This window comes from Myotis myotis, unplaced genomic scaffold (genome assembly GCF_014108235.1).
Source record: "Myotis myotis isolate mMyoMyo1 unplaced genomic scaffold, mMyoMyo1.p scaffold_m19_p_1, whole genome shotgun sequence".
Lineage (NCBI taxonomy): Eukaryota > Metazoa > Chordata > Mammalia > Chiroptera > Vespertilionidae > Myotis > Myotis myotis.
In genome coordinates, this window is record NW_023416313.1 from 172,000,196 (window position 1) to 172,027,409 (window position 27,214).

General features: G+C 37.1%; 1 protein-coding gene across 1 annotated transcript in view; it reads right to left on the reverse strand.

The window, feature by feature from the left end:
• The window catches only part of PRTG (protogenin), a 126,386-nt gene that overhangs the window by 47,929 nt on the left and 51,243 nt on the right, over positions 1 to 27,214 (reverse strand). The window contains exons 3-11 of the mRNA XM_036324824.1: positions 13,626 to 13,770; positions 13,063 to 13,196; positions 10,794 to 10,931; positions 10,119 to 10,277; positions 9,330 to 9,489; positions 8,136 to 8,383; positions 5,927 to 6,091; positions 2,608 to 2,913; positions 1,386 to 1,574 (exon numbers count right to left, since the gene is read on the reverse strand). Coding sequence (XP_036180717.1) covers positions 1,386 to 1,574; positions 2,608 to 2,913; positions 5,927 to 6,091; positions 8,136 to 8,383; positions 9,330 to 9,489; positions 10,119 to 10,277; positions 10,794 to 10,931; positions 13,063 to 13,196; positions 13,626 to 13,770 — 1,644 coding nt within the window. The remainder of the gene's footprint in view (positions 1 to 1,385; positions 1,575 to 2,607; positions 2,914 to 5,926; positions 6,092 to 8,135; positions 8,384 to 9,329; positions 9,490 to 10,118; positions 10,278 to 10,793; positions 10,932 to 13,062; positions 13,197 to 13,625; positions 13,771 to 27,214) is intronic.

Here is a 27,214-nt window from a genome sequence, read left to right on the forward strand (position 1 = left end):
ATTTTCTATCAACAATTGTCCCAAATCCTGTTCCTTACTTGATACTGAGGACAACCTTTTTGAATAAGTGATATGCCTATGGAAAGGGAGTGCACACTGAGAAGCCATGGCTAGAAAGTCCTACTGCTGACTCTGGTGACAGTAGGTTAGGCAACATCAGTTCAGTGTCAATGGTTTAAGGAAGGTCACCCTGGAGCATCTGCAATTTCTCGTCATTTACAAAGCTATGTGACAGAGATCAATAGTAAAACTTATTTAGCCAAAAGCAGATTAAATTAAACTCGGACACAATACGATTATAAGCAAAATGCCATCTGGGAAGCTGTAGCCAAGAGCCAGAAGATGGGGTTCTATGCCCCTGTGTCTGAAAGCAGACCCCTACCACTGCTTCCTACTGCACAGGGGAGCGTGTCTAATGCTGCTCTCACGGTTTGTGCTACCAGGAGGCCAGGGACGGATGTGGGGCAGCCCATTTGGGACCACTGTGCCTCTTCCTTCCTGCACCCAAAGGGCGGTCTGTGACAGGGAAAGCCAGCGTGCATTGTAAAGTCCAATATGTGCAGAAGGCGCTGTAACAACTCAGTAGGAATTTGCTTGGTAATCACAATTGGAGTTGCCCCTTTGTACTTAAGGGTGAAAAATCCACTCATGAGCAACAAATAGCTAAGTGTGCATTTTATACCTCGAGTAGATATCAGTTTATACCTCATATTTATTGTAGACAAACATTTCTTTCCTTTCTACTAAACATGTTATATGTCATGAGATTCTTGCCCTCAGCAAAATTAAGATGAATGGGGAATAAAGCAGCATCGTTCAGAACTCTGCTGAACGCATTCACAAAGTTAAGTGCTTTTTCTCTAGTGTGTCTGGGTTAGAGCTACATAAAGTAAATATTCATATATACATAGGTCACATATGAGCATTATTTTGTACATAACTTACATATATTTTATACATGTAAAATAATACACCTACATAGCACTTTCGAGCAATTTCTGTTATACTCAATTGTTGTGTATTCTCTGATCCTTTGGGAATATTCCTATTTTACACTGACAATTTACATCCACCACACACCCACAATTTAATTGACCAGGATCCCACTCTACCAAAACTGAACTTCAGAAAGAAAAGCAGATGCTCAGGGGTGGGGGAGAGATAGAAAGATACCACGGTTACCTGACAACTTGTCAGTTCACTCACAATGGTGGGTCAAAAACCAGTCACTGACTGAAGCAGGAGGACACGCACAGTGATGTAGTAAAGTCAATTCTTCTTCCTTTTTACCATTAAGTCAGTTCTGCTGGCTTATATCCATAACTTTTCCTCCAGTTGGTTAGAGAGTAAGGAAAAGAGGAAAAGCGCAGTGGAGACTCACTCACCTAAGCCACTGAGTGTATACAGAAGGTCACTGGTGTCTAAGAGGATGGGTCCGTTCTCCTGCTGCCCTTCCTCTTTGTAGTACAGCTTGTAGCCCTGGATGGCAGCCGTGTCCTCAGCATCCTGCTGCCACTTCACAGAAATGGTGGTGCAGTTCAAAGGCTCCAAATGTAACTCTGGAGACTTAGGGGCTAGAAAAATTCACCAGAAATGTTATGTATGAAAAAACCACATAATTTAAGTGAAAACCCAGGAAAGTAGAGATTTCAGATGGCAAGCCAATGGTTGCAAAATATTCAAATCAACAACTATACTATAATTTTCAAAATTTCACAATGATATTAAAGTTTGAGACAGAACTAAATACATAAAATAATATCTAAAAGACTAAGGCATATAAATAAGAACAAAATAATACCTATATTTGTGTATTTTTTAAAGAGACAAGTACTTTCTAATTCTGACCATCCAATATTCCTCTGTGATAGAACAGGCATTACTATTAATCAATTAACACCAACAAAACCAGTCAGGTTACATTCCACATTAGTAAAAGAAGAAGGCATAGAATTTCCTAGTCTTACGGTGTTTCTATTAAACTGATATTTTAAAAAACATATGGCAATAATATTAATTAGCTATTTATATATATGTGTATATATATATGTATATATATACACACACACACATACATACATATAACTTTTGGTAATTCAGTTTGATTTGGACTGATTTGTCCATGAAAGATTTGCTGAGCAAACAAATATTATAACCAAAAGTTTTATTTTTTATTTTATTTTATTTTTTTAAATATGTTTTATTGATTTTTTACAGAGAGGAAGGGAGAGAGATAGAGAGTTAGAAACATCGATGAGAGAGAAACATCGATCAGCTGCCTCCTGCACATCTCTCACTGGGAATGTGCCCGCAACCCAGGTACATGCCCTTGACCGGAATCGAACCCGGGACCCTTGAGTCCGCAGGCCGACGCTCTATCCACTGAGCCAAACCGGTTTTGGCAAAAGGTTTTACACACTAATGAGTTCTATGCAAAAAGGGACTACTCAATAAAAAGTTTAAATTTTTTTCAATTAAGTCCATGATTTATAGGATACTATTATTCATAAAACAAAATTTAAAAATATGAACATAACTTAAATAAGAAAAAATTGATTCCAAGGAATAAATACAGTTATTCTTCCTCAATCATCTTTAGAGATTTACCTTGCACACTTGTAGCTTTGGGTGTCCTATGTGAAGTCCATACCGATGACTCTCCCAGCCCCACTCTGGTGGCAGCAGTAATCCGCACTAGGTAGATACTATCAGGTTTCAGTCCTTTCAAAAGGTACTCATGCGTGGTCCCCGGGAGCTCCAGAACTTGGATGGAGCTCTCAGTGCTTAGGCGGAAGGACAGATGATAGAGCACCACTTGGCCCCTCCGATATTTGGCTGGGATGGGCAGCCAGGAGATGAGAATATCAGTGGGACTTCGACTTGTCAAACTGATTTCAGGAGGTCTCAGGGGAACTAGTCATGTAAGAAAACAGGTTGCTTATAAATATTTAGAATAAAAACTGTCAATCAGCACACCAGTAACAACTGAGTTCTCTTAACAGCAACATATAACATAATAAAGAAGAGATGCCTTCAGCCCTAGCACAGGTTTTTCAGAGTACAAATCAGGAAAAAAAAAAAAAAGGAAAAATAGTGAGAAAGGACCAAGCATAGCTTGTGTTTTTGAATCCTCATTCTATCACTTACTACTCAGTGTGATGTTGGCCAATTAACTTCTCTGTGCTTCTTCAAATATAAAATGAGGATGATAATAGCTCATTTTACAGTCTTTCCAATCTCAGTTAATGGCAATTATTTGTCTAACTCAAGCCAAAAATCTTTGTGTCATCCCTGACTCCTCCAAACACACATCCACATTCAATCCTGTGGCTCAGCGATTTCCACTGCCACCCTCTTGGTCCCCATCACCATCACCTTTAGCCTGTATTGTTGCAACAGCCTCCTAACAGATTTCCCTGCTTCTGCCCTTGTTCCTACTACCTGTTCTCAATACATTAGCTGTTAAAATGCAAGTTAGATGCTGTCACTCTTCCGCTTAAAACAGCTCCCATTTTACTCAAAGCCAAAGTCCTCTTTGTACCATATCTGCTTACATGGTCAACTCCCATTAATTCTCTGCCTCATCTCCCACCGCTTTCCACACTTGTGTTTCAGGCCCTTAGCAATTTCCATTTCCTCTGCCTAGAATGCACTTCCCAGTCATCCGCCTAGCCAGCTCTCTCATGTTCATTTCCTTCAGGTCTTCATTCAAATGTCACCTACTCAGTGAGCCCCTTCTTTGGTGACTGTCCAAAGTCTCAAACCCTCTCAACATTTTATACTTCCTTTCCTTGTTGCTTTTTTCCTTCTCCACAACACTTAGCACTATCTAACATGACTATTTATCATGTTTATTGTTCTTCTACCCCCTCTCCCACTAGGAAGTAAGCTTCTTAAGTTCAAGGACAGGTTTTTTTTGCTTTTTGTTCACCACTACATGTTACATAACACATCACAGGTACTCAATAAACATTTGTAGGATAAATGATGCACTAATAGGTAGAAAAGGGAAAATCAATTTACTAAGCATTCCTTTATGTGTATGAACAAAAAAATGTTCACAAAAACTCACTGTAAAAAGTAACATTACCATTTCTACTCTACAGCTGAGGAAACTGTGATACAAAGAGGTCAAATCACTTGCCCAAGGTCACAAGCTTGTAAGTGAAGGAACAGAGCACACATTCTTATCCCCTACACTCTACAAGCTCACATAACAATAGTTCTTCTACCATAGACTTCTGTAGGGATTAAACAAGACAGTGAAGGAAAGGTTTACAGAATAGGCAGGGATAAGCACTCCACACGTGTTAGTTGTATTGGCTGTGCACTGCTGTGCACTCCAGGAGACACGCACATCTGCGTTTGAGAAGTACGAGCTTAGAAAATAGGAGAGACTCTTGCAGAAATCTGAAAAGCAGTGTCAGAGGTCTGTATGTCATCCACAACACAAAATCAAACATTAAATTTAAAAGTCGCAGAGTGAGGAAAGGTTTAAAGGAGAAAAACTTTGAGATCATAACTTAACTGGAATTGGCAAGCTTTAACAAGTTGCTTGCTATACTTAGACTAATTTTCTTTCTTTCTTTTTTTAAATCCTCACCTGAGGATATTTTTCCATTGATTTTTTTTTTTTTTTTTTAGAGAGAGAGTGGAAGAGAGAGGAATAAGAGAGAAATATCAATGTGAGAGAAACACATTGATTGTTGCCTCATGCACACGCCCTGACCAGGGCCCAGGCCGGGGAGGAGCCTGCAACCATGGTAATTGTCCTGGGACCCTTCAGTCCGCAGGTCGAAGCCCTATGCACTGAGCCAAACCAGGTAGGGTATGCTTAGATTCATTTTCTTCAAGGATATGAGGAGAATACCTCATACACTCCTCCCAAAAAAAACACCCAAAAAGCAAAACAAAAAAACACTAGCCTGTGTTTCACTTTAGACACGCGTGTTAAGAGGCTGTTAAATGTACGGAGATAACTAGAGAGGTCATATGTACTGTGCCTCACTCCAAAATGAAACAAACTGAATTCAGTATTCAGATCAGTGATAACTTTTTCATTTAGTCAATCTCTGAATTTAAAAGCATCTAAATACGTGGCATCATAAAGATATAAGTAAAAGATATGGGACCCAATGAACAGTAACAAAAAGATTTGGGAATCATTTCTATAAAAATGTTTTTGAAAACTAAGGATGGATCATTTATTCAGGATGAGAAAACATATATAAAGGGAAACAGTATAATTAAGCATATTTCAAATAATTTCCTTTTCACACTGCAAGGTATAAACATGGGCCTTCTAGCCTCTGGAGAAAGAGACTTAGTTCTCTGCTACTGTCTTAATAAAAGGAACTTCCTCCACTGTAAGAATATATGAAGGCCTGCCACAACTCCATTTCCAACCATAATCAGGTGACAAACTGAACAAGTATTACTTTCCTCCTTAAGTAGAATAACCATATTGTATCTAAAAATAAAATCAGATTTTATAATTTTTTTAACTGACAGGTATTAAATTTCATAAACTCCCAGTTTCAGAAGTCTAATACCTCTGACCTCCAGTCATTATATACACTCAGTATGTAACTGCCCTTATATTTATTCATGCCTAGAGAATATACTCAGTAAAAAATAAATAAAGTTAAAAAAAATAAAAACTGCTACATATTTACAATTTAAACTAAGGACCTTGAAGAAATACAATGACAAAACTAGAATTTTTATTAAACTTATATTATGAATTATAAAGTTTTCTTTATTCTTATCATGTTCCTGTCAAACAGTGAAAGTCAGATATGAAATAGCAAATTAGCCTTCTGATTACCACATCTGTTTTTCTTAATCAACAAGAACATATTTATTTTTTTAATGGATTAAACATACTAATGTTCATACTTAATGACCTAGGATCATGTTTTCTTACCATCCTCTAAAGTGTTCTGTGTCACGTGGTCAGACATCTGGCTGGCTCCCATTGGCATATATGCCACAATGTAGAACGTATAATTGCTGGCAGGTTCTAGGTCATCAATAATATAATGAGTTGTGTCATTTCCGATGACGACTTGATACTCTTCATTATTTAAACCTACATTAAAGAATCAGTGTTTAAAAATTAAGAATATTCAAAATAAAATTAACAAGACCATTTTCCCGCACTGTAAAACACGGGGCCTTGAGTCTAATCTCTCTCAGTTACCTTTTGTTACCCTTTAAAAAAAATGTGAATAGGAAGGTCTTTATTTTCTAAAAGTAATTTCATTTGTCTAGCTACAAATGACTAGTTTGCATTTTTCTGAATAAATCAAACTGGAAATAATTAACCTTCTCTAAACTCCATTAATATTAAGTCAAAACCCACAGCAGAGACAACGTGTGGCAGGAACACACAAAGCTTCACACTGCAGAATACTGTCACTCATAAGGTTAAATTTTACTTGCTTGAACTCAGGGCTTCTTCTTTATTTTAAACATAAATGGACAGACAGTAGGGAATGTAATGTCTCTACTCTTTATAAAAACAAACCAAACCAAAAGTTGTCCTGCAAAAGATCTCATTTTGCCCCTAGAGATTCTATTAAATTTGACTGACACACGTTGTTCTTTTATTTATATTGAAAGCAAAAGAACCGGGAAGCACAGAATGTGCTTCAGAATGCTTTGTTTCACAATGAGCTTTTTTCTTTTCTTAAGAGGAAAAAAATCCTTAGCAATTCTTAATAAAATATGCATGGCAAGGTAGGGAAGAGGATTTGTCTTTGTCGGACTTAATTCCTACAGAGCAAACCTGTAAAGTGGAACAAGAGCCCTGGTCGTGACTGTGCTTTGTGAATAATTCACGGTAAATGGATGTCAACTTAATCAAAACTCTCTAAGGACAGGGCCCCTTCTTTCCACACTGGATTTATAAACAAAACAGAAGGCAAATTCCACTATTAAGTTTTCCCACATTTCTGAATGAACTTGATAGCATTTTAATTAGACAAGATTACAGGCATTTCACAACAGACTGCCTAATGTCTCGTTAATTAGGAGCTGCATAGTACGATTTCTGACCTAGCAAACAAGGTCCTTGAGTTCGAATTAAAAAGCCTTGTTCTATCCTTGAATAGACCACTGAGCTACATGTGGAGGCTCTAATGAAAGAACCATAATAGCGAACAAGAGTGGTCTCCACCAAAACCAGCATTCCTTTTACCTTCCTAAATCACTGAAAAGGGAATTAACATACTACAACAAGCTCAGCTATCAGACTTTCATTCTTCTTGCTACCATGACCCCTGATTTAAATTCAAAATATTCTTTTTCAAAATACTACTTCAAAGTACAAAAAAAACAAACAACAAACCACCTGTTTCTACAGACAATTTTATTACATCACCATTCATTGGGTGTTTGGATATGTTTTTAATATCTATTGCATAAAAGTTAGGCTGTTTGTATATAAAACTAAAATCTGTAAACTTCTATTATGTTTTCTATGAAAAAAAAAATCAATAGAGAAATCTCTAGGACTAGTAAGCAGTTTTTCCTTTTCCTCTAAAATTTTTGCCGAAAGAAACAATAAGGATAAAAATTGAATAGTTCAAAATAAAAATCTGAAGATAGATCTGATTTCTACTTTTATATAATAAAATATCAATAATGTGTTATCCAATATTCAGAGATCAAAATCTATAAAACCAAATATATGGGGAATTCGATAATGTTTACTTTCCCCTTTAAAAAGAACATGACATAGTGACTATATTTTACTACATTATTTTATTAAGCAGTCACACCATTGGTCCTATGTAACTGCATACTTAAGTTGGCATACGAAGTCTTAGTTAAGAAATTTATATATTTGCTGAAATGAAATCCATAAACACACTACTCTATATTTTACCTGGCAGAGATGGTACTTAACTTATAAAAATATCTTAAGCTATACTTATATACACAAAGTATATAATACTACAAAATTAAAAAAAATATATACACCTGACAGACTAGAGACAATTGCCATAGAACTTCAAAAATAGTATATGAAAAATAAATATTATGTGGATGATGTAAGACATCATTCAGACTGAAAACAAATCCATGAGTGCAAGTAGAACTCAAAGATAGACACTCCTCTAATTGCTTACCTTCTGCTTTCATGTAGTGCACAGAATAAGCGATGACTTTGTCTGAATTATAAAGTGGCCTCTCCCAAGCTAAAAGGATGGCTGAACTTGACATGGTTTCAGCGTGCACATTATAGGGAGCACTGGGACGGTCTTCTGACATTACTACGGTCAGTCGGGCTCTAGATAAAATAGATCCTTGGCTGTTCTCAGCCATGCACTGATAAATAGCATCATCTTCAGGAATAATCTGGTTAATTACCAGTTTACTAAAGAAAAGAAAAAAATGTATTTATTTCTATGAAAAATTCTAAGAATAATGTAAAAATAAAGTTAAACTATTGCTACGTGTACGCTCATTTTAAATGACAAAAATTACTACGAACAAAAAAATGTATAGTCAGCCCTACTGAAAAATCTATATGAATTGCTTAAAATTATTCTTATTTTCTGAGTCTACATAAGTAAATACTTGTGATACCCCCAAATTCTGTTTGCTTTAGATGACAGCTTAATTCCTTTTTAAAAACTTGGCTTTCATTAAGAAAATATATTACTTTTAGCATCTAACTTATATAATATTGCAATGTGACATAAAATTGAGGTCAACAAAAATTTTTAAAGTTTTGTCCAACATAAATGAGAATGCTACAAAAGATTCATATTTATACTAATAAAAGTGAGTTCTTAAAATCATTAAGTTTGAATTGTGAAGGAATTCTTAGAGAATCAATTATTTCTTGCTAATTTCTTCATTTATAGAAGAAGGAACTGAGACCCCAAGGGTTAATATGCTTGCTTATAATAACTTAGCTACTTGCTCATCAGAAGTATAATTGGGGGGGGGGGAGTGAGGGCATGCGCCAAGGGGTAGGGGGGGAGGCCAGGGGAAGGCCAATGGGGAAAAAAGGAGACATATGTACTACTATTTGTAATACTTTAAACAATAAAATAAAATAAAATAAAAAAAGAACTATAAGGTCTTGGGGGAACTGTCCAACATTCATTTCAGTATAGTTAACCACTTCGATGATCTACATATAAAAGGATTTATGTGCATGCTGATATTACAATCTTAGTAAATTTCTTAGTTTATTTTAGTGTTAAATACCAAGATAACAGAAGTACTTGATATTATAATTATAGCCATGTAACATAAAAATTACTAAAGCCATTATATCTTATCTAAAATAGTAGCAAAATGACACAGCCTACCTGTTGTACATTTTAATTCTACCATTTGAATGTATCTTTCTTCCGTTTTTCAACCATGACATTTTGGGTGAGGGGATTCCTTCTGCCTGACATACAAATCGAGCAGTGCCAGCTCGAGGCCTTGTTAAACTTTCTGGCCATTCGACAAATAAAGGAGGAGCTGTTTTAAAAAAAAAGAAAAACGAAAGAAAAATATATTTCTGTGATCCCAATAGGGAATGATACAAAGAGTGAAGGAAGAGTAGAGAAAATGACCAAGTCCCACCCCTGAAAATATGTGACATTTTGAGCCTCCAGTCTACGCTCTACATGTATCTATCCAGATGCCTTTTCCATGCATTGCTCAGGGAGATGTCCACTTCACCCAGGCTTTCCTTATTGAGACCATCTATATAAACACTCTAAAAAGATATGTACCATAATCCTATTTAACTAAGCCCAATACATAGCCTCTTGTGAATCCATATAGACAATCAACAGATTACAGTTTTAGATTGGTGAATGGGTATATGGATTTGTGGGTGGGTGAGGAGAAAAGAGGGAAGCTTAAGTAAGAAGGAATATAATGGTATATAGGTAAATAGAAGAGTGACTTGAGAATAACAGTTATATTTTAACATAGGACTTTAATTTTCTCCTAAAAATTATCATTAGATTAAGAAACTTCAGCTCAACCTTCATACTGGTAATACAAAATTCAAGAAAGGTGGAAGTAAGCTATGAATGAGATAAAACAGCAAATGTGAAAATGTAAGATTCTCTAGAATACAGAAAAAAAAGAAAACATACCTAATACAGTTAAAGTTGCCATGGCAACTGTAAAGTTTCGTGTGCCTGGGATAGTGGCCCGACAAACATATATACCAGCATGCTGCAGCTTGACATCAGATATCATGAGGTTACCATTTCCAAGTACCCGGGTATTAAAGACATCAATGGACTTGTGATCTATTTCAGAGAGAACACTTCAGTTAAAACAATGTAAAACAGAATCAAAAATTAGTTCCAGCCCTAATCGGTTTGGCTCAGTGGATAGAGCGTCGGCCTGCGGACTCAAGGGTCCCGGGTTCGATTCAGGTCAAGGGCATGTACTTTGGCTGAGGGCACATCCCCTGTGGGGGGCATGCAGGAGGCAGCTGATCGATGCTTCTCTCTCATCAATGTTTCTAACTCTCTTTCCCTCTCCCTTCCTCTCTGTAAAAAATCAATAAAATATATATTTTAAAAAAAATTAGTTCCAAAGATCATTCTCCAAACAATCCTATCATAAAAACTATAAAATTCTCTACACTAAAACCATTTCTCTGTACACTAACGTGCCAAAAAGTTAAAAACCACCTAATTGCCAAACGTGCTTTGTTATATTTTATCAGTTTCACTATAATGAACAAAATTTAAAGAACACCCGCGACCCTATATATGTGCCCTGACTGGGAATCAAACCCTCACCCCCCGAAGACATACCAAGACGGCTCCAAGAAATGATTGGTTTGGGACTTCCTGTGGCCATGCATTCCAAAACAACAGTCTGATGGAGAGATGTGGTTATGTTCTGTGGACCTGCTATAATGGTTGGTGTGTAGAAAGATTTAGACTCCTTAGCTTTGGAGAGAAAAAGGCAGAATATAAAAAATAAATTGTAAGTGAAAATATCTATTGTAAGTTATTCACTTTTTTTCTTTTTTTAAAACTCACATAACATCCAATCATCTATTTGAAGTATAATTCAATGGTTTTTAGTATTTTCAGAGTTGTGCACCCATCACCAAATCAATTTTAAAACATTTTCATTACGCCCAAAAGAAACCCCATACCCATTAACAGTCACTCTCCAAGTTCCTCTTCCCATAGCCCGGCAACCACACTAAGCTACTTTCTGTTTTCTGTCTCTCTGGATTTATCTATTCTAGACATTTCATTAAAAAAAGAACCGTACATTACATGGTCCTTCCTTTGTGACTGGCTTCTTTTAACAGCATGTTTTCAAGATTCATCCATGTTGTAGCAGTGCCAGTACTTCATATCTTTTTATTAAACAATAACAGAATGATTATATAAATAGAACACATCTTATTTATCCATTCATCAGCTGATGGACATGAGTTGTTTCCATATTATTCATTTTTAATTGAGGTTGAAAGATTCATTGAATACTTTCACTAATGTTTTTAAGAATTCATGTGACAATAGGAGGAAGGGAAGGAGAGTGCTTTTGTTTCTATCTTTTATACCAGGAAGCTGACAGATAATACCTCAAATTAAAACAAAGCTTTAAAAATATAATTTCAGTCTCTTCATGATTTTCAAAACAAATTTTTTACTTTACAGGGTCCTTTGAGAAGTAATAGCTCTTGTGAAGAGGAAACAATCAAGTGAAGTTTAACAGTGTCTTTGGTCCAAGTTTTCTTCCAGTATATTCAAGTAAATTTAATTATTTTAAAATAAAAATCAGCATCTATGTATAATTCCATTTTAGCACTATATATATTTCTTCATATTAGTCTCAAGCTAATTTCCCTTTTAATTATATTCATGTATGGCAAAATGAAAAAATTTATGTTCATTTAATGTTAATAATAATACTTTCTGAGTACTGGAATTGGGGATATTTTAAAACTATATTATGTTTTTATACTTTTTAAAAATCTTCACCTGAGGATATGTCTTTTGATTTTGGAGAGAGAGGAAGGAGAGCAGGGGGAGAGAGAGAGACAGAGAGAGGCATCAATTGGTTGTTGCTTGTATGCACCCTGACTGGGAATTGAACCCACGACCCTATATATGTGCCCTGACTGGGAATCAAACCCGTGACCCTTTTGGGTCGATCCTAAGCCACCAGGTCAGGATATATCTTTGTACTTTTTTTACTTTTATAAACATTATTCTTTACAATAAGCATGTATTTTTTCACAAATGCAAATTATGATTTTTCTTAAAATAACAAACAAAAAATACCAAACTGGAAACAAGTATCTCTTTATTGACAATGGACAATTCTGGTGGAAATGGATAACTGCTATTTTCCTTTTTGTATTTCATATACACATATATATATTAGAGGCCTAGTGCAGGAATTCATGCACGGGTGGGGTCCGGCCAGCCCACCCAGATCAGGGCTGATTGGGCTGGGCAGAGGGGACGTGGGAGACTGGCTGGCCAACCCCATCCCCAATCAGGGTTGGGGGGCTAACCGGGGGTGGGGCCGGGCAGGGGGTAGGGGCCGTGGGCAGTTGGCGGGCTGGCCCCACGCCCTGGTGGAATTCCTGGTTGAACTCCTGTTCAAGGGGACAATTTGCATATTAGCCTTTTATTATATAGGGCTAGAGTCCCAGTGCACAAAATTTGTGCAGTGATAGCATCCCTAGTGGCTGGTGGTGGCCTGTCGGGTACTCCCTCCCTTCCCCGAGTTGCTCCACCCCCTGGTCGAACTCCCAGAAGAACTCCTGGTGGAGGGGACAATTTGCATACTACGCTTTTATTATATAGGATTTTTAAAAGTGAAATATTTACAAAAAACCCAATCTTTCTTAAAGATATTGACTCTAACATGACATATAACAAGCTAGCCTATGAAAGAAGAGTTGTTTAATACATAAAAGTGACCATTTTCCAAATAGATTACAGTATTTTAAATGAAACTAAAGTACTATTTGATGGCATACTATTATAGCCAGAAAATAAAAATTAATAGTTGTGTCAATTAAAAACTAAAAACAGAACTTCTACGAGGTACCTGGAATCACTGTTAGAGAAGCCTCCATACTTTTACGCCTGTGGGCTACAGTAGCAGCAACACAACGATAATTTCCAGCATCCCTTGGGCCAACATCATAGATCTGCAATACCCCTGTTGGTAGGGCAGTTACCCTGCTATGAGAAGAAAGATGATTAAACTCTTTGTAGTAGATTTTAACATATATTCTATAACATTTCACATATTCAACCCTTTAAAGTGGCAAATGCATTACTTTACAGATCTTTTAATATATATTAGCTTGATTCAATGATTTTCATTTGTGTCACCACAGTTCCCTAAAACATAACTAACTATGCAGTGGCTGGTTTGTGTACTTCAGTTGCAAGTTCCATCCCCAGCCCTGCTTGGGTGTGTGCAGGAGGCAACCAATCGATGTTTCTATCTGTCTGTCCCCCATCCTCCCACTCTCTCTTAAAAAACCAATGGAGAAAATATCCTCAGGTGAGGATTAACCAAGAAGTTGATTATTGACACCATCTATGAAAATGAGTTCCATAATGGTCTTTGTCCCATATAGTCTCATGAAAAGTTGTATTTACCTGTCCATAGATACAGGTAGAGTTGTTCGATTTAATTCCCATGTTATAATTGCAGGAGGGTTTGATGAAATCTTGCATGCAAATCTAGCAATTCCACCTTCTTGGACCTCAGTAGAAACTGGCTGAACTTCAAATGCAGAAATAGCTATAAGAAAATTTGACAAATTTAGAATACGTACATGAACTATTAAACTATACTTGGGAATAGCATTACGCTAGATATTATTTATCAGACTTGGACTGTTTCTCAGATGTTAAGACCATCCTGATGTAACCAACACAAAAATAATTTAGAGAATAATTATTTAAGAAATCACTGAGCAGTTGCCCAAATCAAGAGTCTTTCCCAGGATGAAATTCTAGCCAAGTTCTTAAGAAACTTACAGCCTGTGCAGAGGAAAAAAAATTAACATCACTGAAACAAAAACAAACAATTAATAAAAGTATTTAATTACATACCAAACTGTGGTACAAACTTCAGACACTACTCTATTTCAGAGGAGAGGGAAATCAAGGCAGATTAGAGGAGTAAAAACCATTTACAGAGATTGGTTTTAAATTGAGTTTTGAATAATCTAGGTTTAGATAAAAAGGGAAAAATAGAAACATGAATGCAATAACAAAAGTGGAAGAAGATAGAAATAAAGCAGATTTGTAGCATGGTACAAAGTAAGACAACACTAAAGACTTTTGAGCAAAGAAATGTCATGATAGTAGTATGTGGAAAAAATAAATCAGGCTCTGTTACACAGGATGGACAGAGAAACAGAAAGCCTTGAATCAAGACCAACAGGTTGTTTAACCAGGACGACAACGGGGTGGTGGCAGTGAGAAGGGCCAGGCTCTACAGACACCTTAATGAAAACAAGGACTTGGTTATTTTGGACGCAGATATGTCACTCTGTGTTTGGAATCAAATGAGGGTGGTATTGATGTTGCAGAATAAAGAGAAGACCAATGGTGTGCTGATGACCAAAAGGTAGAGAGACTTGAGAGACTGTTTTTAGACTCACACATTTCCAAACTAAAGCTAAATCTTGAAGTGTTGCCATTTTCAAGATAATTCTGTCCCACGTTAGGCAGGCCTCCAGGAATTGGTCGTCAGTGTCCCTGGTTTTACATTTTGACAGAGTCTAGACTCCAGGTAATAGTGAGGTTTTCCTTCCCTAAGTCTTCCGGGATAGAAAGAAAGGCCCTAACGATGGTCTTACTCCCCTCCTCAGATCCCAGTTCAAAAATATGTCTATATGCCTTTATGGTTTATCAATAAAGTGAGAAGTTACGAAGAAAAGTAGAGGGACTGTGACCTAGATGACGTATGTTTCATTAGACTGGGAAGGGTAAAAGGTCACAGAAGACTTACGTTCTGCCTTAGACTTGATTTCATTAGTCTGTAAATGGATCACAGACCTTTAGAGGAATAGGACAAAGCCAGTGAATAATGACGAAAATATTCTTAAAGGCATCTACTTCCAAAAAGGGTGGAGTGGTGGTATATTAATTGTTTTAGTGCTGGCAACAAAATATTTCTGCTTCCTCAAGAACAGGTCTCACAAGGTAAGAACCATTCTCATAATCACTGTCATGTTCTTGTTTCATTCTCATTTCTCTTGTGTGTACAGTGTTTTCCAGAAACTACATGACAGGTGACATCACAACAGACTCAGTGCAGAAGCAGGTATGTGTAAGAATCCAGCTGTCTTCTAGTAAGGTAATTAGAGATTTGCACAAATGCACAACGATGCCACTCTTCTCACTAAAATATTTTTGCTTTGGAAAATAGTTGTTTCATAAAATGTGTTATGTTAATATGTAATGAATCAATGTTTTCAGTTTTTAAATTAATCTGCATTTTATTACTTTATTTATTTAAACCAATTTTTAAATCTTACCCGAGGATATGTAAGTTTATTTTTTTTATTTTAGAGTGGAAAGGGGAGAAATAGAGATAAACATCAATGTGAGAGTGAAACATTGATCAGTTACCTCCCATATGTGCCCTGAATGGCCACCTGGGTATGTGACCTGATTGGGAATTGAATCCGTAACCTGAAGAATTCCCGGTCAGGGCACATACCCAGGTTAGCAGTTTGATTCTCGGTTGGGGTGCATACAGAGTTAACCAACTGATGTTTCTCTCTCTCCCTCTGCCTTCTTGTCTCTCTAAAACAAATGAAAATATATCCTCAGGTGAGGATTAGAAATTGTTTTAATTTCTAATAATAAGTATCAATAGATACAACCTACACAAATAAAAGCTCTTTGGAGTCCTCAATAAGTTTAAGAGTATAAAAAGTAAGACTAAAATATTTGAGATCCCTATTCAAGAACATCAAACCTGAAAATAATTACTATTTTTCTTTTTAATTGCTTCTGTAATCATTTTCTAGGGTGTTAATCTATTTACAAACATTTTTATTTTGGATCAAACCAATGCCTTATCTATTAAATAATTAGAGAATAGATGGTTATATTTATGTCCAAAATATCAGTTTCACATTCATAATGCCCTGATTTCTTTTCTTTTTTTTTCTTTTTCTTTTTCAGATTTTTTTTTTTATTGCTTAAAGTATTACAAAGGGTATTACATATGTGTCCATTTTATCCCCCCGCCCTAGACAGTCCCCCAGCCTCCCCTATCCCCCAGTGTCTTATGTCCATTGGTTATGCTTATATGCATCTGATTTCTTAATAACAATGTAAGCTTATCTATCCTATATAATAAAGAGGTAATATGCAAATTGACCCTCACACCATAACACCGTCACAAGATGGTGGCGTGCACAGTGGGGGCGGGGCTGGCAGCCGCTCCATGCAGCTTCCGCCAGGGTTCCTGTGGCCCCATGGAGCCATGGGGGTCCCGGTGTCCGCTTTGTGCAGCTTCTGCTGGGGTTTCCGCAACCCCCAAAACATTCATATTTTGGGGGAATGAGGACCTAAGTTTCCATAAATTTAATGCCTGCTTTATGAAGTACTAATTTCTCTTATTGGTTTTCCATGTGTAATAGGGTGACTTTTAGTTCTGGCCATCATTGACAATCCAGTCCAGTGATGGCGAACCTTTGGCCAAAAAAATGAGTTCGCGTGTCACCTCTGACACGCAAACTCATTTTTTTGGTTGATTTTTCTTTGTTAAATGGCATTTAAATATATAAAATAAATATCAAAAATATAAATCTTTGTTTTACTATGGTTTCAAATATCAAAAGATTTCTATATGTGACACAGCACCAGAGTTAAGTTAGGGTTTTTCAAAATGCTGACACGCCGAGCTCAAAAGGTTCACCATCACTGATCCAGTCTATACCCAACTTAAAGATTTTAAGGTGGGACTTTTATCTTATTCTTCCCCAGCCTTTACCTCTTTAGATGGAAACAGCTAATATAGTTTAACTTTTCTTCATAAAATAGTTCTTCCAGTCCTACCTATTTGAACAACTTCTTCAATTACTCCACAATGAATCAAGCACCCAATTCAGTATGTTTTATCCCATCTACTGTATATTTCTCCCATATATGACTTCTCTGCATCCCTAATAGTCTTCCCTTCCATTCAGGCTCCTGCCATCTACTGCCTGGAAGTCTTGCAGGAACCTTTTAGGTGACATCTCCCCTACCATCAGAGTTACCACCAGAGTGACAGTCAAAAAACATAAATTTGACTGTGTTCCTTATTAATTAGTCCCTGCAAAACTCACACTTGTTTTCAACCACTTACAATTAATTATGTTTCACAAACACTGAATACCCCATGATATTTCATACCTGTGAGCATTACATGAGTACTTCCTTCTCTCTCGAATATCCTAGTCCTTTTGTCCACCTGATGAAATTCTCTCACTTGTTAAAGCCTAGATCACTTGGCCCATACTTTGAGTTGTTCCCGACCCTTTTATCTGCAATTTCTGTACATTGCAGACCTTTATTGCTATCAGTATCTCACAGTATTTTAACCACTTGTTCACAGTCTTTCTCCCCTTCTATACTATGAGCTCCCTGAGCACCAGTAGGGTCACATTCTTTGCAGGATCCCTTAAGATAGTGAATGGCATGACTTGGCCATTACCAAATAATAATAACTTGGCACGACAAGTACCAAAACAGTACTTGTTGAATTGATCTGAAATTTTTTTTAAAATTCTCCAATTCTATTAGGTCTTTAAACACAGTAGTCAGAAATGTAGAGAGTTTTCCAGGTACAAATACCAAGGCTTAGGAAAATAATGCTTTGTTTACTATAATTCTAAATGGTATCTAATATTTTAGTGGTGTTATTTTTTAGAGATAAAAATTTGTCTCTCCTCTATTAAAGGATTTTTAGAACGATTCAATAAGGCAATATAGTGAGAGTTCTTTATATATATTACAAGACTTTTTATAAATACTGTGATTCCTGAGACTAAAAATAATGCCTCTGTTGCTTGGAGTAATTTCATTCCAACCACTTAGGCATTTGAGTGTTTTTACTCTGAATTTCAGCTAACCAATCAAACAATATGACCCCCTGAATCTTTCCCCTGAATCTTTTTTCCCCCATATGAGTAAGTCTATGAAACCTCTAAGTTATAAAAATTGAACTATATATAATACTTTGAACAATAAAGAACTATTTTTAAAAATTGAACCAACATTTCACTTTAGGTTAAATGCACTAGAACCTTGAAGTTACAAAATCATGAGAACTAAAAGGCCTTATTAAGATACTGGAGGCTCAGTGCACGAAATTCGTGCACAGCGGGCGGGGGTGTCCCCTCAGCCCATCTCTCATCTGCACCCTCTCTCATCTGCAGGATTGGGCCTAAACCGGCAGTCGGACATCCCTTTCACAATCCGGGACCACTGGCTCCTAACTGCTCACCTGCCTGCCTGCCTGATCGCCCCTAACTCCCCCCCACCCCCAGCCTTGTTGCCCCTAACTGTCCCCCCTGCCGGCCTAGTTGCCCCATGAAGCCTGCTGTTTGGTCATTACTGTGAGGGCATCCTGATCAATTTGCATATTACCCTTTTATTAGTATAGATAAATCACATAGCATATAATTTATGTACCATGCAATACACTCATTTAAAGTATATAATTCAATGGTTTTTAGTAAATTCAAAGAGTGTACAATCATCCCATAATCAATTTTAGAATATTTTCATCACTCCAAAATGAAATCCCATATCCTTCAGTTATCACTCCATAATCTTCCGATCTCCTCCCAAATCCAAGCCCTAGGCCAGTGATGGCAAACCTATGACACGACACACGTGTCAGAGGTGACACGCGAACTCATTTTTTTGGTTGATTTTTCTTTGTTAAATGGCATTTAAATATATAAAATAAATACCAAAAATATAAATCTTTGTTTTACTATGGTTTCAAATATCAAAAAATTTCTATATGTGACACGGCACCAGAGTTATGTTAGGGTTTTTCAAAATGCTGACACGCTGAGCTCAAAAGGTTCACCATCACTGTCCTAGGCAATCACTAGTTTGGTGTCTTTCCTCCCCTCAGCTTTACTGAAATATAATTTACATATAGCAGTGTGTACAATGTGATAATCTGATACATATGTTGGTAAATGATTAACATGTAAGGTTAGTTAACACATTAATTCAATAAGGGTATTTCTTGATCTCACTCTAGTTTTCAGCCAGATCTAAAGCAAGTCCTAAAGATATATTTTTTAAAAATTCCCCACTTTTATATTTAACATGTCTAACTTTTTTGTCCTCTTTGAAAATTCAACCCACTGGCAAAATAATTTTTCCCCAAGAAGACCAAGCCAGGACTCTCATCAGCACCTTTGAGACTGAAGAAAAAGCAGCATTCATCATTCAACAATGAAATTAAGTCCCATCTTTCTGTTTGTACCTTCTCCATCTGGGCACCAACCCCATCCTCTTCTCTCACCTCTGTGAACCCGATACAGGCATCTCTCTACCTCTCTCCTGCATATTCAAACTCCTCCTAGTTCATTCCTTCAGCTTGTAAAAGTGGTCAAGTCTCTCCCAACCTCAAAAAACAAGAACAAAACTCCATACCTCTCTTTATGGTATGTGTTCCCTCTAGCAGCTATTCACTTTCTCTCCTCCCCCTCGGATCAAAACTTTCCTAAAGAACAGTTTATTCTAGTCGCCACCCCCCTTCTTCCTCTCTGACTTTATGCCTCAAACACCTAGTATGCCTTCTTACCCTGTTATTTTACTGAAACTGTGTCTATGACACTGAGCACTCCTTGTTCTCTTATTTCACTGACTCCTTCTTGTCTCCTTTTTTCAAGGGCTCTCCCTGTTCCTCTGTCCTTCCCTTTCAGAGAGTCTCTGTTCTTTTCTCTCTACACATTCTCACTGGGTGAGCCCATCCATTCTTGGTTTTCAGCTACATCCATCTATTGCTGATGACTCCCCCTCCAGATACACCCTCCAGCTTAGATCCCTATCCTCAGAGCTTCATACTGATAGCTTCAACTGCCTACTGGGCATCTTCACCTGTAATTTGTAAAAGGCACTTCTATTCCTTTATCACATCCCAAATGAAATCATCTTCCTTCTTCCAAGCCTATATCTATCTCAATTTGTCACACCACCACTATGACCATTCACCTGAGAGAGACTACTGACTCCTTTTGCACTCTTCCTTCAATCACCTGCTTCCACTGATTTTAAATCCTAAATATATGTCAAATTCATTTATGCGTCTCTGTTTCAACATCTCTCACTGGAGCCATTATTAAAGTTTCTTATCTTCCCCAGCCAAATAGCTCAGTTGGTTGGAGCGTCGTCCCAATGTGCTAAAGTTGCAGGTTCAATCCCCAGTCAGGGCACATACAAGAATCAAGAAATGAATGCATAAATAGGTGGAACAGCAAATCAATGTTTGTCTTTCTCTTTCTCTCTCTCTCTCCCTTCATCTCTCTAACATCAATTTTAAAAGTTTTTAAATCTTTCATCTGTTCTCTCTGCTTGCATCTCCCTTTTACCCCCAACTTTCAAAAACATCCTCCAGACACACACCTGTGTTTGATATGGATACATGGGTCTCACAAGAGGCTTCCATCTATTAATTTAAAGGCTTCTAAGGTTAATCTATTACTCCTAAACTCAACAAAGAAATAATCTCATAAAAATGTGGTTCTAATTTTTAATGCTGTCATAAAGTACTATGCCTTAACAACTCCTCCTTCCAAATCTTTAAATTGCTTAACCTAATTATTAAAAAAAATTGAATGTATTTATCCCTATTACATCAAAAGGAACAAATATCTTTCTTTATGCCAACTATAAATTTTTAACTTTTTCTGTATGGGTGCATTCTCAATAAACAGATTTATTGGCGATTTTTTTGCAAAAAAAAAAAAGTTGTTTGGCATCAATTACTCCAAAACCAAACTGTTTTATGGTAAGCATACAACAGTATTTAAATATTCCATACTAATTACTTATATTAAAAAGCAATGAATAGCCCTAGCTAGTTTGGCTCAATGGACAGAGCGTCGGCTTGCGGACTGAAGGGTCCCAGGCTCCATTCTGGTCAAGGACACATATCTTGGTTGCAGGCTCCTCCTCGGCAGGAAGCAACCAATCGATGTATTTCTCTCACATCAGTATTTCTGTCTTTTCCTCTCTCTTCCACTCTCTCTAAAAGTCAATGGAAAAATTTCCTCAGGTGAGGATTAAAAAAACAAACAAAAAACAGTGAATATTTCTGCTATTAAAGATATACGTTATAACTATGACACAAAGAAGTTATCAATCCCACTATCTGTATAATCACACCATTCATTAGTTTGTAGTTAGCTCATGCTTTCAGGCTTTGAATCATGCAATTGTTCGTAAAACAATGGGCCAGATTAACTATCTCCCCAGTCAGAAGAAGATTTTAGCCCACTGTCCGCCATCAGCGCCTGTAGACGCAAGCGGTGGACCTTCCCCACGTGCCACGCGCGTCTATAAAAAAAATGTTTTCCCTAAATGGCAGCCCTAACCAACTTTAAAATCATTTGTTTGTGATAATTTTCAGCTGAAAATATTCAAGAACACCCAAATTGTGAGTAATATGTTTATTTTTATAATATTCATTGCAAATTGATTTTTTTAAATTAAATTCAAAATAGCATGGCCTGTGGCGATGGTTTTCATTTTAGATGGCAGTTAACTGGTTAATCAGACTTATTTTAGACTAACGGAATCTCTTCTAAGTTAACTAATTAAGTCAACAAATATTTACAACATCTAGAACATTCTCGGTACAAAGGACCCAGTAATGAGCAAAACAGAAACTCTACCCTCAGGGATCTTTGTCTAGTGATGGAGAAAGACAACCTAAATCACTATGCAAGTATATAACTTCAAACTGTGATAAATGCTCTAAAGGAAAGTACAAGTGTTATGAAAGCATATCACAGAGGTTATAATAATGACACAAATGATGGCCTAACATCAGCCATGGGCAAACTACGGCCCGCGAGCCGGATCCGGCCCGTTCGGCTGTTCTATCCGGCCCGCGGAGCCGAAAGAGCGGAGGGTTCTCTTGCTCTCCCCTCCGCTCCTTCACCAGCAGCAGTGTTAACATGGCAACGTCGGAAAACACGGCCGCAGCTCCTTCTGCTGAGTCCAGTTTAAGAACCCATTGTGGCCCTCGAGTCAAAAAGTTTGCCCACCCCTGGCCTAACATGTATTTTCTTGCCAGGCAGCATTTTAAGTACTTTACATAATCTAATTTAATCCTCACAACTGTTACTATGCCAATTTTCAGTTGAGAAAACTGAGTCACAGACAGATTACTCAACTTGCTCAAGGTTATACTGCTGGTAAGTTGTGAGCCTGGGATCTGAATCCAGGAAATTTCTGGAGAATCTATATGAATTCTCTGCTGAGTAAAAGTGTGAGACCCTCAACTCCTTTGTGGAAGATAAAAATTACTGGTTCTACTTCCAAACATTCTACTGCTCAGGTATAAGTTAGTATGTTTTTTTGCTTTCTACCTGGGTAAGAATATATGTTAAGTTCCTGAATTTCCACAACAGAATAATACCTTTAAACTCCTGCATACTAGGACTTTGAAGCTATAGGTCTCATCTCAAACAAAAGCATCTCTATTCTTAGGATCCTCTTAAAAAAAGAAAAGGTAAGAATGCATGTAAATTAAATTACTAGCATATACTACCTTCTAAAGTTTATTTAGGAAACAAGTATTTTTTAAAAACATGTATCTCTTTTTAAAAGTTGGCCTAATGGGAACACAAGCTATTCCTTTTTTATTATTATCCTAGTTATAAGCCCACACACTTCTCGTCATCAAAAAGAGAGGGGGGAGGAGGGGGAGGGAGAGGGGAGGGGAGGTGGGGAAGGGGAAGGGGAGAGGGAGAGGGAGAGAGGGAGAGAGGGAGAGAGAGTATAGAGATAGGGAAACCACTTAAGAGGCTTCTAGAGCAGCAGACTGTGAATGTGCATGATGCAAGAGTATGTAGGAATAGAAGGGACAGCACAAATAAGAGATGTTGTCCACTGAACATCATCTGGCCATGAGACATTCAAGGGAAATGGTGAGAAGGACCTAAATGGTTCTGAGGTTTCTGGCCTATATACAGTATGTACTATATGGAAGGTAGACAGACAGTATGGTGCCAGACCAGAAAATATAGGAGAAGAGATCAGATGGACTGGTGAATCACCATTACAGACTCTCATTTCATCAGGATGAGAAGAAACTGGACATGTTAAGGAAGACCGGGAAACTACAAAATTAGGTCAGAGATTAACCATATAAACACTTTCAAATATCTAATGCATCCTGATATTTTAATTAATGGTTCAGATGTTAGGCTGTCATTAAGATTTAAATAAAGTCCTTGAGTTTTCATATCTGCCTAAAAAAGCAGCAATGTGTAAATGTAAAATTAGCAGAGAAAATGTATTTTATTATTTCTGAGGCTCTGTTGAAATATGTAAACTTAGGAGGAATAGTATTTCTGTTTTTCCAATTTAAATGTATTCTTATTTCTTGATGATAGAAATTAAGGCATTAGAAAATTAAGATACAGGATATTAAGACTCAGGCAAAATCTTAGCCTTAGCTGATTTAAAGAAAATCAGGAATAATATCCAGTACAATACAGTGCCTGATGTAGGTGGATAGAGGGAGCCAGTACAGCAGGATAGCCTTGTGGTTAAGAGTGCAGATTTTAAAATTTATAGATCTGGGTAAGAATCACAGCTTTGTATTCATGAGCTGTGTGCCTTTGAGATGTTACTCAACCTCAAGCCTCCATAATCCTCAGTAAAATAGGGATATTAATATTTTATAAGGATCTTATATTAAATTATATATACACTAGAGGCCCAGTGCATGAAATTCATGCGGGGGGGAGGGGACCCCTCAGCCTGGCCTGCACCCTCTCCAATTCGGGATCCCTCTTGGAATCTGGAACCACTGGCACCTAACCACACACCTGCCTGCCTGCCTAATGCCCCTAACTGCTCCCTGCCTGCCCAATGCCCCTAACTGCTCTCCCCTCCTGGCCTGATCCCCCTAACTGCCTATCTGCTCTCCCTTCCTCTCCACGCCCTTCGGACCCCCAGCCTGCTGAGAGCTCTCCACTGCGGCCCCACACCCGTCCTGATTGGTTGTTATGTAATGGCGTCCTGGACAATTTGCATATTCCTCTATTATTAGCATAGTTATACATATGTGTACACACACACAGAGTAGGATAATGTGAGCATGTACTCACGGCACTGCTTGACACCTAGTGAACTAGTAGTGGTTCTGCAAGGGTCATAGTAATATAGGATGTCTTGCTATGAATACACTACAGTTCGGAGTTATGACTGGAAGAAAGGCAAACAAAGGCTGTCAGTGGCCATTATGTAATAAAAATAAAATGTAAAGCTCTAACAAAAGCATAGGTAGTTTAAGATGTAAAATTTTTCTCTTCTACTAAACCAGTCTATGTAGCTTATACATAAAGGTACATAAAATGCAGAGAAACAGTAATAATTTTCCCATTTTTAATGTGCAGAGGTAAATTATTTGGAGGATAAAATCCCCTACCTGAATGATGAAATAATAGGGGACATATTACAGGAAAATAAATTAAGATCAAATTTCTAGTGGTAGGATTACATATGGTGTTATTTTTGTACTTTTTTTTTCCTATAATATACATAATTAAGAAAAAGTAATGACATTTTAAAATAAATTTTATATGCCTATATGGGGCATGAATTGAAGAGCTTATCTTCATAATGTTGTTCTACTACCTGATAAAATCCCTCATCTTTAATTTTTACTTGCCTCCTTTTAAATATTTGAACTTCTCATGCTTTGGGGAGACATCACCTATGATCTGTGGATGCTTGATTCTCTCCCCAACCAGTGCCCTCATAATGACAATTACATGAAAAAGAGTGACTAAATAAAAAAAATAAATTACATAAAATTTTATATAAAAACATAGAAACTTTAGAAAAGCATGCAAATATGAATATTTATATTGTAACCATCTTAAACTTTGTTTCCTTGCAAATATTTGTTTTTCTATTTAGATTTTTTTTTTTAGTGGAGCATTAAGCTGAGTAAATGAATACACACACTCTTTACAATAAATGTCAGATCCCCCTATAACTTTAGTTCACCAACATTTATCAAAACATTTTGCACTTATTTAAATGGCAAAACATCTCATGTCCTTATGCGAATCTCGGCTTTCTCCTTGGTGTGGACTTTGGTTCTGCCAGTTAGGTATGACTTTACAAGTCTACAGCCCCCTTGTGAAATCTGACCTCTTTCTTCCCTCCACAGTCAGTGCTAACATAAACCAAGAGCCCCACAAGAAGTCATTAAAGCTGTGCTGTTAAGAGGCCAGAGCTCTATAAAATAGGCAAGAAACAAGGTCTTAAGAAACATGCGCCGTTCTCAAAAACAACCTTCCAAACACAATAAATGTAAGTGCCTATTTTATTTGTGACTTCCTCCTCTTCACCTGTCTACTTAATCATTTGCTTCTATGATTTATAGTCAGGGGGGAAAAAAGATCAAAGAGGGAAATGTTGATTAGAAAACAGTATATAAATGTGTGTGTTTCTACACTGGAAATGTAAGATTATAATTTTAAACTAGTGTACCCTCTACGCTTCTAAAAGGTTGCTATGAATTAAATACTTAATATATGTTGATTCTAAAAACCAGCTAAAAATTATGGATACAGTCTGAAATCACAAGCCATTCAATAATTTAAAATAAGTTCGCAGACTATTCCCTAATGTAAGAAAAACATCACTTTCTTTTGTAAATTACATTTAAAGTATCATTTCACTCAACAGAAAACACTTCAGTCCGTCAGGATCTTGATGCAGGGTTTACACAGGTGGTCCTGATGCTGCCCATCAGCCCGGGCTTCTGGAGACCTCAGCTGGCCAAGGACTGCACCAGTTGCTCCTGCCACACCCCCTCCTTAGAGAGTCCTAAATGGCAAGGGAACATGGCCAGTAGTCACTTTCTAGAGCCTCTGTGCTGTTTCCACAGCTCTGTCACCAATCAGTAGTTCTGGGGAAATCTAAAAGCAGCTCATCAAGAAAACAGGGTGATTTCTCAGACTCCTGAATATTCACAATTTCAGAGTTCCTCGTGGAGTGTTTGTGTGTGTGTGTGTGTGTGTGTGTGTGTGTGTGTGTGTGTGTGTGTGAGGGGGGTGGGGGAGAGAGAGAAAGAGATATTCAAGTTTATTTCTATGACACCGGTCTTTCAAACATGCATTTGTCTACTGCAGGCTTTCCTAATCAAAATGCAGTAGTAACTTCTTACCTCATCTGGTCCAATTTGCTTTTAATCTTCAAACTTGAAGACTGACCTACAACTGAACAGGAGTAAGCCAAGAGACTTGACCCATCTAATGAAAGCAGCAAGGTAACTGATGCTTTACCTACTTGAGGTAAAAACCAATCAAGGTACAAGTTACAAACAGACGTTGGAAACTTGTATATCCTTAAGACTGGGCAAGAAACTACTTTGTACTTAAAAAATTGTTTCACAATAAATTTCACCTGTTTAATAAAAATAATTTAATACAAAACAGATGTGATCACTGTCTTGGGTGTCCACCTCTTTTTTTTCCAGCTGTACTGAGTATACCATAGTTATTCTTTAAGTGACTTCTTAACTGACTTCTAGGGAATTTAGTATCCTGCTTGAATCTGTGGCTATTCTGATAACCAGGTGCTAAGAAGTATGCATTTGTTTTTCAAAGTTATATTTTGATTAAAATACGTGTCCAAATAAATGTAAATATGGAGGCTAGAATTTTTCTAACTAAGTTGGGAACCAGGGACTTTCAGAAATACATCCTACATGCAAAGTTTCCATGGACTAGATTACTTCCCATTATATTCCTACTGTATCCATATTAAAAGACAACTTTAATAACACCTGAGAATTCTTTGCTTCTTTGATATTTCATCAACCCTGTTTTGACAAATGCCAGACATGGTACTCTGCAAATTCAATTCCTTTGTCTGAAAAGAGTGATACAAAGTTCTTCAAGTCCCCTCCTATCAGCAGAACCGTTCACTGCTATTTAACAATTCCTTTTTTACTTTTCAAG